The sequence below is a fragment of the Rhinatrema bivittatum genome, chromosome 2 (genome assembly GCF_901001135.1).
Source record: "Rhinatrema bivittatum chromosome 2, aRhiBiv1.1, whole genome shotgun sequence".
NCBI lineage: Eukaryota > Metazoa > Chordata > Amphibia > Gymnophiona > Rhinatrematidae > Rhinatrema > Rhinatrema bivittatum.
In genome coordinates this window covers 271,114,423-271,131,407 of record NC_042616.1, presented here as the reverse complement: position 1 = coordinate 271,131,407, position 16,985 = coordinate 271,114,423, and the positions used below count along the sequence as shown (strand labels likewise).

The 16,985-nt window shown below is 45.2% G+C and overlaps 1 protein-coding gene across 2 annotated transcripts in view; it reads left to right on the top strand.

Annotated features, from left to right (window-relative positions):
• Positions 1–16,985, top strand: part of VPS41 (VPS41 subunit of HOPS complex) — a 413,500-nt gene that overhangs the window by 365,260 nt on the left and 31,255 nt on the right. For both annotated transcript variants that reach the window (XM_029589524.1, XM_029589523.1), the window contains exon 26: positions 3,705–3,804. In XM_029589524.1, the coding sequence (XP_029445384.1) occupies positions 3,705–3,804 (100 nt within the window). The remainder of the gene's footprint in view (positions 1–3,704; positions 3,805–16,985) is intronic.

Here is a 16,985-nt window from a genome sequence, read left to right as displayed (position 1 = left end):
AGATAGGAGTGTTTGGTTTAAAAGAGATGATAACTTTAGGCCTTAAGGGTTGCCATCATGTATAGTTTTCATAATATCAACAGTAATTGTTTATGGGATACATTTGTATACAGCCAGTCTAAGAACCTGATTGGTTTTCCTGAGACAAGACCTGCTACACTGAGGGACCAAAGCAGGCCATCCCTTTTTTAAAGTCAGCGAGGAGCTGCCTGTGATTTACAATACCCATAAAGTAGAGAAATATATGTAGAATAAAATCACAGCTAGACAGCCTTCAGATTGTACCTCTTTATTCTTTCACCAGCTGAATATTTATCTGAAACAAAGCAGTTCATGGAGATTTAAAGTTTCATTTGTACAATTAATTATATGACCCTTCAGAGGTGGGCTTGCTTTTGTGTCTGAGATAAAAGAAAAAAAAATTTCCTGCAGATTTGTAAAGGGTTGAAATCATGTTCTGTTCTGAATATAGGTGGCACTATGGCATTGCAACCTTCTTATGTGTCAGAATTGGCACATGCATGTAAGCAAGCTAAGGGAGGGCAACCTACTGTTCCAGACCCAGCTAGGTGAATGTTATTTCACGAACAGAGTTTATATAAAAAACAAAAAATGACCACTGCATCTCAGTAGACAAGCAAGCATGAAATAGCTAGAATACAATGGTGATGTCATCCGATGACTCTCAGAGCTACATAAAAACTTCACTTAACATGCGTGAGAGTTCCCAATCGCACCCTGCCTTGTGAGCCCTTCAATCTATCTTTGTCTGAGCCACCATACGGACATATCTTGGTCTCTCTTATATTTTTCTGCTTTTTGGACTTCTGCCTTGTTACTGTCTTGTTGCTTTTCCATTTTCTTGCCACTGCCTTGGCAGCTCCTCAAACAGAACTTTTCAATTCTACAAAAGCACTATTTTCATAAATGTGCATTACAATATTTTAACAAATTGAGTACACAATGAATGTAATAATATAACACAGTAAATGTGATTTTTTTTTTTTTACCTATAAAAGTACCTTCCAGGTACACCTGGCCAGAACCTACATCACTAAACATTTGTGATTTAATGTGATTTAATGTAACCGAAACTTAATAGCACCTGTTAGAATGTACTATAGTACGCTTACTCCAAACTTACTTATGTGCCTACGTGTAAACCGTTGCGATGGTATATAACTTAGCGACGGTATAGAAAAGACTTTAAATAAAATAAATGTCTGTCAATCTGAGGAGAAAGCTAGACTATTCTGTTTGAAGAAACAGCAGATAAGTGACATTCCTGGGTGAATATTCTTGATCAAATTTTCTTTTGAAGTTCCTTAGACCTTTGTATTGTCTAAAAACCCATAGACTACATTAAGGCTTGCGCTTTGCCTTTTATAATCCACAAGTTAATATGAAGATGCATTGTTGATGGAGAAACTGTACTCTTCTAGATCTATTTTGTGCAATTTCAGAAAATAATCTCCTAGAATATAATTTAATATGTAGGAATTCATGAAAAAGGCATTTAAATAAGCCATGACTCACAAATTTCACTGCCTTATTCACTCGTACAGCATTCTCAGTTGAGAGCATGAGGAATGTTTTTGTTGAAAAATACTTTTCCTGAGAAGAAATTGAATCATGTTTTGAATTTGGGGGCTTTTAAATGTTATCCAGGCTATGGTGATTTCATATCTGAACTATTGTAACAGTCTGTGTATAGGCCTTCCTGAGTGGCTCACACACAGGCAAGAAATTGTCCGAATTCAGCAGCTTGGGTAGTTCTGGACCGAGTACCTCTCCTGTTTTGCGCCTCTTGCATTGGTTGCCCATTAGGGGTGCTGTTTAAGATACTGGTTCTCACATTCTGAATGTTAGTGTCAAGGTCCAAAATATTTGAGAAATAAATTAGATCACAATATTCTAAGCCGCCATTTGAGGTCAAGTTATAAAGGCATTGTTAGTGATACCTCCGTTCAGAGAGAGTACACCTTCTAGCCAGGGCATTCTCCGTTATTGCACTGATTGTGGAATTCATTCCCTGTGGATTTTTGGCAGGAAAAGAACTATGGATCTTTTTAAAGAAAAGGTTAAAGCTTGGTTATTTCCTGCTGGTTGATTTCTTCTGATGTTGGGTGGAGTCTCATCAGTGGTAGGCGATTATAGAATGATCTTTTTTTTTTTATCTTGGAGAGGGTTGATAGGAAGGATTTATGTATTTGATGATATTTATTAAGAACTAGTTGTACCCAGCCATGCGTTGCTGTGGCTCAGTCTGGTTAAATGGAAAAGAAAGAAAAGCGCACGTTTCTAATATGTTTAAGCGAGCTGTTCTCTGTTCAGCTCTTTGCGCTTTGGCTGTTGCAGGCTGCAGCTGCTTGTGATCTCTTCACAGCTGCTTTCTACTACATTTGCTCTGCTCCGGCCATCCCAACTCCCTCCTCCCCTTCCCCGGCAGTGGACGGACTGGCTCGGCAACTCTTCCACCCTTTCCTCCTCCTGTGTGTAACTGTCCGGCAGTCCCTATTCCCTCCCCCCTTCCTCAGTGGCGGAGGAATGGGCTGAGCCGTTTCTCAGAGCGGCGACTCATCTGTCCTGTCCTACTCCCCTCTGTGACACCCAGCACGTAGCGCAGAGCTCTATGGTCCGCACATACGCAGTAGAGCTGCTTTCTACTGCGCATTTGTGGTCCATCGGTCAGAGCCCATTTATATTGTAGATAGCGTGTGTTGCTTTTACATCCAACAGATGGCGCTGTTTTTGCAAAAAAGCATGTTTTTACCTGTCACAGGTGTGACATCTATATAATATAGGTATATGAAAACACGCACGTATTCGAATGCAACGTTGTGTCAAAATTTCAAAGCAATCGGTGAAGAACTTTCGGAGATTTAAGATTTTGAACAAACGAACATTTACATTTTTATTTATATAGAAGATGAGATGTGATTTTATTTATTGTATGCTTTATAATTATTTGGGTTTTTTTTACACCGCTTTGACCTTTTGTTGGGTCGGGAATGCAGTTTATAAGAAATTTTAAATAAAATAATTGAAGTTGAACAGTCATTTATCAATTATTAGATCATCTTAGGATAAATGTAAAAGCAATAAGAGATTTAGTACTTGTTCATCAAATTGGCATAAATATCTGTCATATGTTGTAAATGGAAGGGCAGTTAATGCCTGGAAGGTATGAAAGAGGCAGTTGTTTACTACCATTAATTCAGAGTTAGCCATTTTTAGCATTTTTTGAGCAATTATCTGCTAGGTTAAAGGAGTTTCAAAAGTAAAGTATTGCTTTATCTATTAAAATGCCAGACATAGTTGTTAGAACCACAATGCTCTAGCTCTGTAAGCATTTTAAGGATAAAGGCATAGCTCTAAAAATGTTAATCACTTATGTAAAGAAATATTTATGCAGATAATTTTATCATAGGTAAGGTCTTATACTGCATCGTCATTAGGAGCATTGTTCAAAAGAACATTTTTCTCTATAGAAAAAAATGTTTATTGAATAAGGTCTCATATGCATCTAATCTCCAAAATACACATTAGCACATGGTGTAGCACAACTGCAGTCAGCTTGATTGAATTATTAGGCCATATTTTTTTCTGCAGATGTATTCAAGGTATGGCAGACTAATTTGTAGTTCAATTCATTTGGTAAAGCATTTGTTTGATGTAGTCTTATAATATCTTGTTCCATCTAGATTTTGTTACGAGAAGGATGCAAGAAGATTCTGGTCTCGGACTCTCTCTCCTTGTTGAAGAAAATGCATAGAACTCAGATGAGAGGTGTCCTCGTAGATGGTGCGTACAGATGAAGCAATACAGTATACCTGGCTTTTCAATTTATCTTCATATGGGTGGTAATTTTATAACATTCTGCATGTAGAAAGTAGGCACAGACTTCAGCCCAAAGTTTCAAAGTGGACTTTCGCACGTACTTTTGAAAGTTGAAACTATGCGCATAAATTGGTTCTCTGTCCCAGCTCCACCCTTGGAAATGCCTTTTTCAAGTACCGTAAAAAAAAATCGCTCCCATGCATACTTTTTCACATACAACCCCCGGAACAGTTTTCTAAAAGCCCATTTACACACAACTGCATTTCCTTCTACACAAGAGAAGTCATTTCTGACCCTTTTGCCACCCTAATTTGGTCATAAAAGGATATTGTATTTAATTTCCACATTTTATCATTTCTGCCCTCTTATTTCATTTTGCCCTGATTTTCAAAAGTTTTCACGTATATAAAGAAGATTACAAATTAGATATTCCATTCATAACAACGGTATCATAGATTACAGCTATTGATATACCTGCACTTTCTCTTGGGACCCTCAGAGTAAAACATGTTTCAGAATTATTTCTGAATCTAAAATCATATAACACTCATATGCCAGAGATTTTATAGGAGATAGCCAGCTATGTTTTGGATTTCAGTAGCAGCAATCCTTCTGTGTGGTGGTTTTGCAGTATATCTCCTTTCTAACCCTTTCTTCTTTCTCTGATGGTCTCTTTCTGTGGAGCCTGTGTGCTGGTCTTGATCTCTGTGGGTTGCTGGCCTCTAGCTTCTGGCTTCCAGCTTCTGCGTGGTATTTTCTGTCTGTATTATGACCCAGATATTACAGATGGCCAGGCTGTGTTGTAGAGTTCAGCAGCAGGAATATCTCTGTGAAGACTTGGGATGATCTGTTGGTCTCTGTGCTGATCTCTGTTTTCATTCTGTTCTTCTGGTTCCATCTATATGTAGGTATGAATTTTCTGCAGATATCTTCTGGTCTACATCTATATCCATGAATCTCTTCGTCTGACCTCTGTGTGGTGACTTCTGTCTGCATGTCTGTCTTCATTCCGTTCTTATACAGTAGTATCTTGTAGGACTGCAGTAATGTTGGTCACATGTTATATAGAGATCTCATCATACAGCAGGCTGTTGCTTGAGATGACTGAGACAGGTTTCTGTTGTATATTCTATTGAATCAGCCTTTAGATGTTTATTCAATTGAATCAATCATGTCTATGTTTTCAGGTAATCATTGTTCAGCCTTTGAAGATAACTTTAAAAGACCTGTGCACGAGGCCATAAATGCATTTATATGGCCATGCGCAGATCTACCTCAATATTTTATAACCTAAGAACATGCCATACTGGGTCAAACCAAGGGTCCGTGAAGCCCAGAATCCTGTTTCCATCAATGGCCAATCCAGGCCATAAGAACCTGGCAAGTACCAAAAATCTAAGTCTATTCCATGCTACTGTTGCTAGTAATAGCAGTGGCTATTTTCTAAGTCAACTTAATTAATAGCAAGTAATGGACTTCTCCTCCAAGAACTTATCCAATCCTTTTTTAAACACAGCTACACTAACTGCACTAACCACATTCTCTGGCAACATATTCCAGAGTTTAATTGTGCATTGAGTGAAAAAGAACTTTCTCCGATTAGTTTTAAATGTGCCACATGCTAACTTCAAGGAGTGCCCCCTAGTCTTTCTATTATCCGAAAGAATAAATAACTGATTCACATTAACCCGTTCTAGACCTCTTATGATTTTAAACACCTCCTATCATATCCCCCCTCAGCCATCTCTTCTCCAAGCTGAAAAGCCCTAACCTCTTTATTCTTTCCTCATAGAGTAGCTGTTCCAGTCCCTTTATCATTTTGGTCACCCTTCCCTATACCTTCTCCATCTGTGCATTTAGTTATAAAATGCGTGTATTTCTTAGCGTGTTGACAGATGGACTCAGGCCCAGTGGGTTTATGTTCCCCTGCCAGCAGATGGAGACGGAGCAAGATGACGTCACAGTTTGTATAAGCCTGCAATGGCCCCAGCCTGCCAGTATTCTCCGTTTCCAGCAGATGGTGGATGTTCATCTCCCTATGGGGATTGCTTTGAGCTTTTTGAAAGGAGAAATTTGAAATTCTAAATTCAGGAAAAGAAAGCCCTGCTCTCCTGCAGTAATAACTAAAGGTCCCTCCCCCAGTTGAGAATTCCTGAGATGATTTCCTTGGTCCCTCAGAGGTGTACCTTGGTCCGGTAGCTGGGTTTCTCGGCATTTATTTATTTAAAAAACTTTTTATATACCGGTATTAGTAGTGGACATCATACCGGTTTACAATGAACGAGATATGCTTGGACTTAGCTGCTAGTTCAGCTGAAAGGTAGTGGGTGCAGGAGGCCGAGTGCGGCGGTGACGGTAGATGCCCTCTCCCCCTGCAGCCGGAGACCATCTCTGTACTCAGCTGGTAAGCGCTGAGCTCAGGTAAAGTTAAAAAAAAAAAAAAAAAAAGATAAAGCCTTACCTGAATCAGAGGCAGTTAGAGGGGTTTCAGGATTTCCTCTGGACTCCTTTCTCAGCACGCCGTGCCGACGTTCATTCCCGCTCACGTTGGGGTTGGAGACCTGGGCAGCCTGGCAGGTTGAGCAGCCCTGCTAGGCCCCACACTTAGGCTTTTTTCTTGCATGCTCTTGTGCACCTATGCTCTTGTGCACCTATGGCCTATAGAGGGCTCTGCTGCCCTCTATAGGCCATAGGTGTGCGTAGTGTGTCGGCTCTGCGCAAATGTTGTGCACTCGGTTTTTTGGGTGCGCTTTTTATGTGCACAAACTTTTTTATGCGCTTAACTGAGTGCACAGGTTGTGCGTGCGCCTTGTTGCGCTTTCTTCTAGGTGTTTATATTTTGGGCGCATTTCATTTTTGAGCGCAAGCTGGTCCGACACATGTTTTCCGCAGCGATGGCTCCAGTAAACAAGAAGCCTAAGCGTCTTCCTATTTGTGTTGCCTGTCATTAGGGCTTCTCAGCCTGACCTGGCTTCAAACCTGTATCAGCACTGCTCATACGCTCAGGAAGAGTTATCTTTCTCGGATTTTGCTAAGCCTGACTCATCCCATTATGATGATGGGTTGGTCATGGTCTTGACTGGGTATGCCAGATCTTGGTTCTTCCTTGACTGGCTTCTCTGCTGGCGAGGGCAATTCTGTGAGACCAGCTCCAGTTCCTTCTAGGCTTGGTCTGGACCCAGCTGCTTTTTCTTGGATGGAATTTTTTCAAGGCTTACAAGCCTTTCTTCAGGCGCAGTCCTCTGCTTCCCCCATTTTTGTCTGGTTGGGCCCTCAGCCGGTGCTCTTCCCTCTTCCAGTCCTATGCTTAAGTGCCGGGGCTCACTCTGGCTCACTGCGGGTGTTCCTGGCAGGAATCGTGATGGCACTGATGATGAGGTTGATCCAAATTCTCTGGAAGATGGGGAGATTCCTCCAGGGCTGGAACTGTATTGAACCATGTTGTGGTTCTTTCTTAGAGATAAACTGCTGGCCCAGATTTCCCAGACCTTGAAATAGCCGGGTGTTCGTAGTTCGGATGTTTTGTCAGAGCTGTGGAAGAATCCCATTTTGGTTTCCTTACGTAAAGCCTCTTGTTTTTTTTCCCAGTGATGGATGTCATCCAGGAATTGATTGATTTGGAATGGGATATCCCAGAGGCAAATTTTAAAGGGGGTCGGACATTGGAAGGCCTGTACTCCCTGGATCCAGCTGAGAGAAAGTATTTGCATTTTCCCAAAGTAGATGCTCTGGTATGCGCTGTGTCTAAGCGGATGACTATCCCTGTAGAGGGAAGAGTGGCCTTGAAGGATGTATATGATAGAAAGATTGAGGCTATTCTTAAGCAAACCTTGAGGCAGTGATGATGAATTTACAGATTGCCTCCTGTTATGCCCTAGTGGCAAGATCTTGTCTGCTTCTCTCTGAGGAGGTTGATGAGTTTGGAGGGAATTCCAGAGTGGTTATAGAGCTTGCTGCCACCTTTTTAGCAGATGCAGGCTCTGATTTGGTCCGGACCTTGGCGCAAGGAGTGGCTTCAGTGATAGTGGCCAGGCGTCAACTCTAGTTGCAAAATTGGTCAGCTGACACAGCTTCCAAAGCTAATCTTACCAAGATGCCCTTTGAAGGCTCATTCTTGTTTGGGAGCGAGTTGGAGAAACTGGCCAGTAAGTGGGGCGAGTCTATGGTGCCTCAGTTGCCAGAGGATAAGAAACAGTTACAGTGCCCCTTTGGTATGATGGATCATGTCTGGGGTCCCAGGCATTTTCGTCCCTACAGAGGGTCGATCTTTCAGCGGACTTGGCCTTTTGGTAGGTCTCAGTCCTTTTGTCCCCTGCATCCCAAGAGAGGAACGCTCTGGTGGTGGACCATCCTGAGCTTCCCAATGAAGGTTTGCTGACCCGCCTTCCGGAACAGGAAATAGGGAGATGTCTCTCTCTCTTTTATCGGAGGTGGGTCGAGATCACGTCAGACCAGTGGGTTTTGGAGGTGATAACGCAAAGGGTATGCACTAGAATTTCGCAGTATTTCTTGGGACGTTTTCATGGTGTCCCCTTGCCACTCCCCGCAGAAGAAGCAGGCAGTGGAATTCACGATTCAAAGGCTCCTCTGACTGAGGGCTGTGGTTCCAGTGCACATGTCTCAAGAAAGTATGGGGCAGTATTCCATTTATTTTTTTGTGCCTAAGAAAGAAGACTCTCTTTGTCTCAGCTTGGATCTCAAGATGGTCAGTCGTCACTTGAAGGTGACTCATTTTCGAATGGAAACCTTACGCTCTGTAATAATGGCAATGCATTTGGGGAAATTTCTGACCTCCTTGGATCTGTCAGAGACTTACCTTCATATTCCCATCCGATTGGAACACTGATGCTTTCTACGTTTTACGGTGTTGGGGATCCATTATCAGTTTTGGGCGCTGCTTTTTGGTTTAGCCACCACTCTCAGAACAATTTCCAAGATTATGATGGTGGTAGCGGCGGCCATGCGAGAAGAAGGAATCCTGGTGCACCCATATTTGGATGACTGGCTGATGTGAGCCAAGTCTCAGGAAGAGAGTCATCTGGTGACACACAAGGTGATCACCTTATTGCAGGTGCTCAGTTGGATGATGAACCTGACCAAGAGCAATCTTCAACCATTCCAGTCATTGGAGTATCTAGGGTTCTGGTTTGACATGGGACAGGACAGGGTTTTCTTACCAAAAGTTCAGATCCAGAGATTGATGTCTCGAGTGAGTCAGTTAGTGCACACCATACGCCAGACAGTGTGGGCCTACCTACAGGTACTCAGCTTGATGGCAGCTATCCTGGAAGTGGTGCCATGGGCAAAAGCACATATGCATCTTCTTCAGCGCTCTCTGCTATCTCATTGGAGCCCGTAGTCTCAGGATTATACGGTTCGGCTCCACTTGTTGATGGAAATCTGCTCCCGCCTCCAGTGGTGGTTGCAGGAGGATCATCTGAGAAAGGAAGTTCTCTTGTCCTCTCTGGCCTGGTTGGTACTCACGACAGATGTGTTTCTCCACAGTTGGGGGCTCACTGTCTGGAGTTAATGGCCCAGGTGTGCTGGAATGCCAAAGAGTTCCACTGGAACATCAATCATCTAGAGACCCGGACTGGCATTCTTGCAGCTCAGCTACAGGCTGCGGAATCAAGTGGCTCACGTAATGTCAGACAGCAAGATGACAGTGGCCTATATCAATCACCAGGGAGGAACCAAGAGCCAGCAAGTGTCGCAGGAAATAGACCAGCTGATGGAATGGGCGGAAGGTCATCTGCAGATGATCTCAGCCTCTCACATTGTAGGAAAAGACAACATAAGCATGGACTTTTTCAGCAGGGAAAGTCTGGACCCAGGAGAGTGAGTGTTGTCAGTTGAGACGTTTCAGCTGATTGTGGATCACGGGGGCCTTCCGTTCCTAGACCTGCTGGTGACTTCTCGAAATGCGAAGGTTCCTCTCTTCTACAGTCACAAGAGAGATCTATGGTCCCTGGGAATAGATAATCTCATAAAAGTCTCGTTCCATTGCTTTTTGGCTTTCCTCCATGGCCCTTGCTGGGCAGGATAATTTGCAAGATCGAAGGCCACAAGGGGCTAGTACTCCTGGTGGCACAGGACTGGCCCAGGCATCTGTGGTATGTGGTTTTGAGATGACTCTTGGTGGATGCTCCCCCTTCGTCTTCCGCCGCATATGGATCTGCTTCAGCAGGGACCGGCTCTTCACAAGGATCTGACTCTATTCTGTCTTATGGTTTGGCCCTTGAGAGGGCTTGTCTGTTAAAGCATGGTTATTCCTCTGCAGTGATTGACACTTTACACCACGCTCGCAAATTCTCCTCTTCCTTGGCTTATGTGCGGGTTTGGAGAGTTTTTGAGGCCTGGTGTGAGGAGCAGGGTTCAGTTAAGATCCCTCTCATTCTGGATTTTTTGCAGGATGGATTGAATAAAGAATTGGCCCTTAATTCCTTGAAGGTGCAGGTAGCGGCTCTTGCCTGTTTCAGAGGCCTGGTGAATGGTGTTTCCTTGTCGCTTGATCTTGATGTGGCCCATTTTTTGAAGGGAGTGAAGCACCTTGGGCCTCACTTGAGGTACCCAGTTCCATTGTGGAGTCTTAATTTGGTGCTGGATTTTTTGGCAGGCCATACGTTCCAACCACTACATTGCCTTTCCTTACAGTTGTTGACTTTGAAGACTGTGTTCCTGGTGGCTATATGTTCTGTGCATCGGATTTCTGAGCTGCAGGCATTGTCTTGCCAGGAGCCGTCCTTTGGGTAACTCTGGGGGCGTTACAACTGCACACTGTTCCTTCCTTCTTGCCCAAAGTAGTCTCGGACTTTCATTTGAATCAGTCCATCTCCTTGCCATCCTTGGATAAGGTCAGGGATGCGGAGGAGTTTCGCCTTTTGTGCTCCTTGGATGTTAAGCATCTTGTTGTGCAGTATCTGGAGGTCTCTGAGTCTTTTCGAAAGACAGATCACCTGTTTGTTCTCCATGGCAGGAGTAAGCAGGGTGCTCCAGCTTCGCAGGCTACCGTAGCTCATTGGATTAAGGAGGTGTCACAGCCGTATATGTGGATGCTGGATAGCTGTTGCCTACTCAGGTTAGAGCTCTTTGCACTAGGGCTCAGGCAGTGTAATGGGCGGAGGTTAGTCTGTTGACTCCCGTCGATATCTGCCGAGCTTTCTCCAGGTTTTATTGTCTGGATGAGCAGGCCTGGGAGGATGCAGCCTTTGCATGTGCAGTGTTGACTGGACCGCAGGCAGCCTCCCATCCTGTTGGGGAGTAGCTTTGCTACATCCCACTGGTCCTGAGTTCATCTGTCTACACACTAGGAAATTGAGAAATTACTTAACCTTATAATTTCATTTTCCTTAGTTTAGACAGATCAACTCAGCTTCTCGCCCTCGGCTTCTGCATGAGTGTGACAATAGTCCTCCTGTGGGGCTCTGGGTCCCAAGGGTTTACTGGTAAGTGTGCATCCAGTCCCCTAGCTTGGGGTACCTAGAATCTTATGTGAGTTTAGTGTTTATGATTGGTTGGGTACAGTTCTGGTTGCTTGTTTTTAATCATATTTTTAATCACGTTTTTTGCTAGTCTGTCCACAGTTCCTTTTGAAGAGTACTGACAGGCTGAGGTCACTGCAAGGTTATATATATACTGTGACATCAGCTTGCTCCATCTCTGTCTGCTGGCAAGAGAGCATAAACCCACTGGTCCTGAGTCCATCTGTCTACAGTAAGGAAAACAAAATTATCAGATAAGTAATTTCTCTCTTTCTTCCCTGCAGCATTTGCACGTATGAAAAAAATAGGCATGAACAGATATTCAAGTTAGCCAGATAAGTCTTAAAAAAGCGCTACTTATCATAATCATCACTGTTTATTTATTACACGCTAGCAAAATCTGCAGCACAGTAATAATGGGTGATTTCAATTACCCCAGTATTTGCTGGGTGAATATTACATCAGGACATTCTAGAGCAGCGCTTCTCAACCGGTGTGTCGCGACACACTAGTGTGTCACGACACACCTGGCGGTGTGTCGCGTCTCCCGGTGTCCCACTACCCCGTTCTACTTTCCTTTTGCCTTTTTCCAGCACACGCGGGCCAATTGGAAGCCTTCGTTCTTCCTACCCCCATTACACAATGGGAAGCCTCCTTCATTCTGCCTGCCCCCGCGCAGGCCAATCGGAAGCCTCCTCCCTACCAGTGGGAGTAGGAAGAAGGGAGGAAGCCTTTGATTGGCCGGTGAGGCAGGCAGGGAGGAATTTTGAACTCTGACGAAGCAAGATCGCGCAATGAAGAGGAAACCCGACCCCCGACGAAGCAAAGCCGCCATGGGAGCCCATTCCCATGGCGGCGAAGAGGAGACCTGACCCCGACAAAGCAAGGCCGCCACAGCCTGTGGCGGCGAAGAGGAAACCCGACCGAGGCCACCACGGGAGCCCATTCCCGCGGTGGCGAAAAAAGAAGGCCCGCCGGAGTAAAGCCGCGGCGGAACTGGAGCCCATCCCTGCAGCAAAGGAAGAAGAAGTTTTTGGTGAGAGCGGGTGCGTCTGTGCGTGGATGAGTGCCTGGGTGAGAGCGGGTGCGTCTGTGTGCGTGAATGAGTGCCTGGGTGAGAGCGGGTGCGTCTGTGTGCGTGAATGAGTGCCTGGGTGAGAGCGGGTGCGTCTGTGTGCGTGGATGAGTGCCTGGGTGAGAGCGGGTGCGTCTGTGTGCGTGGATGAGTGCCTGGGTGAGAGCGCGTGCGTCTGTGTGCGTGGATGAGTGCCTGGGTGAGAGCGGGTGCGTCTGTGTGCGTGGATGAGTGCCTGGGTGAGAGCGGGTGCGTCTGTGTGCGTGGATGAGTGCCTGGGTGAGAGCGGGTGCGTCTGTTTGCGTGGATGAGTGCCTGGGTGAGAGCGGGTGCGTCTGTGTGCGTGGATGAGTGCCTGGGTGAGAGCGTGTGCGTCTGTGTGCGTGAATGAGTGCCTGGGTGAGAGCGTGTGCGTCTGTGTGCGTGGATGAGTGCCTGGGTGAGAGCGGGTGCGTCTGTGTGCGTGGATGAGTGCCTGGGTGAGAGCGGGTGCGTCTGTGTGCGTGGATGAGTGCCTGGGTGAGAGCGGGTGCGTCTGTGTGCGTGGATGAGTGCCTGGGTGAGAGCGGGTGCGTCTGTGTGCGTGGATGAGTGCCTGGGTGAGAGCGGGTGCGTCTGTGTGCGTGGATGAGTGCCTGGGTGAGAGCGGGTGCGTCTGTGTGCGTGGATGAGTGCCTGGGTGAGAGCGGGTGCGTCTGTGTGCGTGGATGAGTGCCTGGGTGAGAGCGGGTGCGTCTGTGTGCGTGGATGAGTGCCTGGGTGAGAGCGGGTGCGTCTGTGTGCGTGAATGAGTGCCTGGGTGAGAGCGGGTGCGTCTGTGTGCGTGGATGAGTGCCTGGGTGAGAGCGGGTGCGTCTGTGTGCGTGGATGAGTGCCTGGGTGAGAGCGGGTGCGTCTGTGTGCGTGGATGAGTGCCTGGGTGAGAGCGGGTGCGTCTGTGTGTGTGGATGAGTGCCTGGGTGAGAGCGGGTGCGTCTGTGTGTGTGGATGAGTGCCTGGGTGAGAGCGGGTGCGTCTGTGTGTGTGGATGAGTGCCTGGGTGAGAGCGGGTGCGTCTGTGTGTGTGGATGAGTGCCTGGGTGAGAGCGGGTGCGTCTGTGTGTGTGGATGAGTGCCTGGGTGAGAGCGGGTGCGTCTGTGTGTGTGGATGAGTGCCTGGGTGAGAGCGGGTGCGTCTGTGTGTGTGAATGAGTGCCTGGGTGAGAGCGGGTGCGTCTGTGTGTGTGGATGAGTGCCTGGGTGAGAGCGGGTGCGTCTGTGTGTGTGAATGAGTGCCTGGGTGAGAGCGGGTGCGTCTGTGCGTGAATGAGTGCCTGGATGAAAGCTGGTGTGAATGGGTGCCTGGGTGAGAGGTGGTGTGTGTGGGTGTGAATGGGTGCCTGGGTGAGAGCTGGTGTGTCTGTGTGTGAATGGGTGCCTGGTTGAGAGCTGGTGTGAATTGAAGCCTGGGTGAGAACTGGTGTGAATGGGTGCCTGGGTGAGAGCTGGTGTGTCTGTGTGTGAATGAGTGCCTGGGTGAGAGCTGGGGTGTCTTTGTGTGAATGAGTGCCTGGGTGAGAGCTGGGGTGTCTGTGTGTGAATGAGAGCCTGGGTGAGAGCTGGTGTGTGTGGGTGTGAATGGGTGCTTGGGTGAGAGGTGGTGTGTGTGGGTGTGAATGGGTGCTTGGGTGAGAGCTGGTGTGTGTGGGTGTGAATGGAAGCCTGGGTGAGAGCTGGTGTGGGTGTGAGAGCATTTGTGTGTGATTGAGAGCTTGTATATAAGAGACCATGAGTGTGATTGAGAGAGAGACTGGTCAGGGAGGTGAGAGAGACCGAGACTGTTCGTGGGGTCTAATTGGAGTTATGTGTGTGAGTGACTGGTTGTGGGCGCTAAGGAAGAGGACTGTGAGGACAGAGCTTCAGCAGCCCTTGCTGCTTCCTGTGAGTGCTATTGGCCTGGAAGGGAAAGGAGTAGGAGAGTTGCTGGAGAGGGTAAGAAAAGGTGGCTTTTTAAATTTATTTTTCTTGATTGCCATTTTAATTATTGGGTATTATGCGATGTCTGCTGTTTTGAAATATTTTATTGATATTTGGACATGTTTTAATAATTTTTATGAGTTTTTAATTGTTGGATATTCTGTTCAGCAGCTGTTTTGTAACATTTTTAGTAAAGCTTTACAATTATTTCTGTGTGGGGCGCTATAGCAGCTTGGCTTATTCTGTTTTCCCAATAGGAAATGTATTAGTGTTTAGGGCCTGGTTTAATAGTTGTATTCCTTAGATAGGGTTGTTACTGGTTGAGTGTGTTCCATAATACAGGTGTATCTTTGTGCGGGTTAGTTTGTGTGCATTATTGCAGATCCTGGGACTATGTTAGGTGCTATATTTCTCTTTCCATTTCTCTAGGTTTGCACTGCATGCTGAGTGGCTTTTTTGGTTTTCCATTCCAGTTTCTGTCTCCATATTTATAATGTGTGGTCTTTCTGTACTTGGTGAAGGTCAGTTCTGGGTGTGTGACAGAGGTGAGATATTTTACTAGCATGTAGGCTTTTGTATCAATCTTATTTGTTGTGTTTTCTCAATAGGATATGCATTAGTGGTAAATTACTGTCTTTTCATAAGAAGGGCTATTGTGCCTGGTAGTAAAGGGAGTTTTACTGAGATGTCATCAGAACCAGAATATCTTTTTTTGTATGGCGAGTTGTACAGGGTAATGCCCTAGATCTGCTCTGCACTCATTGCGGGGGGTTGAGGGGATTCCTGTGGATGCAGAGTGCATGTTTACATTTAGCCCCGTGACGGTCACATGCTCAGTGTGTCACGCATGTGAGAACCATCTGTCAGGTGTGTCCCGGCCAAAAAAAGGTTGAGAACCACTGTTCTAGAGAAATAAAGTTCCTAGATGAAATAAACGACTGCTTCATGGAGCAGCTGATACAAGAACTAACTATTTTAGACCTAGTACTTTTAGTGGAGCACAGGATTTGGTGCGAGAGGTAACAGTGCTGGAGTCTCTTGGTAATTGTAATCACAATATTATCAAATTTGACTTAATAACTGGAGGGAGCATAAAAAAGAAATCTATTGCAATAGCATTTAACTTTCAAAAAGGTGACTATGCTAAAATGAGGAAAATGGTTAGGAAAAAACTGAAATGAGCAACAGCAAAGGTTAAGAGTTTAGCTCAGGCATGGATGTTTAAAAATACCATCTTGGAAGCCCAAACCAGACATATTCCACTTATTAGAAAAGGTGGAAGAAAGGCTAAATGACTACCAGCATAGTTAAAAGGTGAGGTGAGAGAGGCTATAATATCTAAAATAACATCTTTCAAGAAATGGAAAAGGGATACAAATGAAGAAAAGAGCATAAGCACTGACAAGTCAAATGCAAAGCATTGATAAGGAAGGCAAAGAGAGAATTTGAAAAGAAGCTTGCTGTGGAAGCATAAACTCATAATAAAGACTTTTTCAGGTACATCCAAACCTGCAAGGTAGTCAGTTGGACCATTAAATAATCAAGGGATAAAAGAGGCACATAGGGATGACAAAGCCATTGCAGAGAAACTACATGAATTCTTTGCTTCAGTATTCACTGAGGAAGATGTAAGAGATATACCCATGCCCGAAATGATATTCAAAGGCAATGATTCCGAAGAACTAAAACAAATCTCAGTGAACCTGGAAGATATACTAGGACAAATTGACAAACTAAAGAGTAGCAAATCACCTGGACCAGATGGTATATATTCCAGAGTGCTGAAAGAACTGAGAAATTAAATTGTGGACCTGCCATTAGAAACTTGTAAACTATTAGTAACATAATCTATGGTACCTGAAGACTAGAGAGTTGCCAATGTAATGCCAATTTTTAAAAAGGGTTCGTGGATGATCCAGGAAATTACAGACCAGTGAGTCTGACGTATGTGCCAGGCAAAATGCTAGGAACTATCATAAAGAACAAAATGGCTGAACTTATAGATAATCATAGTTTAATGGGACAAAGCCTACATGAATTTAGCCAAGGGAAGTCTTGCCTCATAAATTTGCTACATTTTTTTGAGGGCGTAAATAAACATGGATAAAAGTGAGCCAGTTGATACAGTGTATCTGAATTTACAGAAAGCATTTGACAAAGTCCCTCACAAGAGACCTCTTAGGAAATTAAAAAGTCATGGGATAAGGGGCAGTGTCCTATTGTAGATTGCCAGCTGATTAAAAGATTGAAAACAGACGGGCCGATACAATACAGTGCACTCCGATGGAGCACACTGTTAACGCGCGTCCAACCCGCCGAACCTAATAGCGCCCTCAACATGCAAATGTGTGTTGATGGCCCTATTAGGTATTCTCGCGCGATTCAGAAAAAAAAATGTGCAGCCAAGCTGCACATTTTGCTTTCAGAAATTAGCGCCTACCCAAAGGTAGGTGCTAATTTCTTCGGGCACTGGGAAAGTGCACAGAAAAGCAGTAAAACCTGCTTTTCTGTGCACCCTCCGACTTAATATCATGGCGATATTAAGTCTGAGTTCCCGAAGGGTAAAAAAAAAAATTGAAGTCAGCCCACGGCTGTCGGGTCGAAAACCAGATGCTCAATTTTGCTGGCGTTCG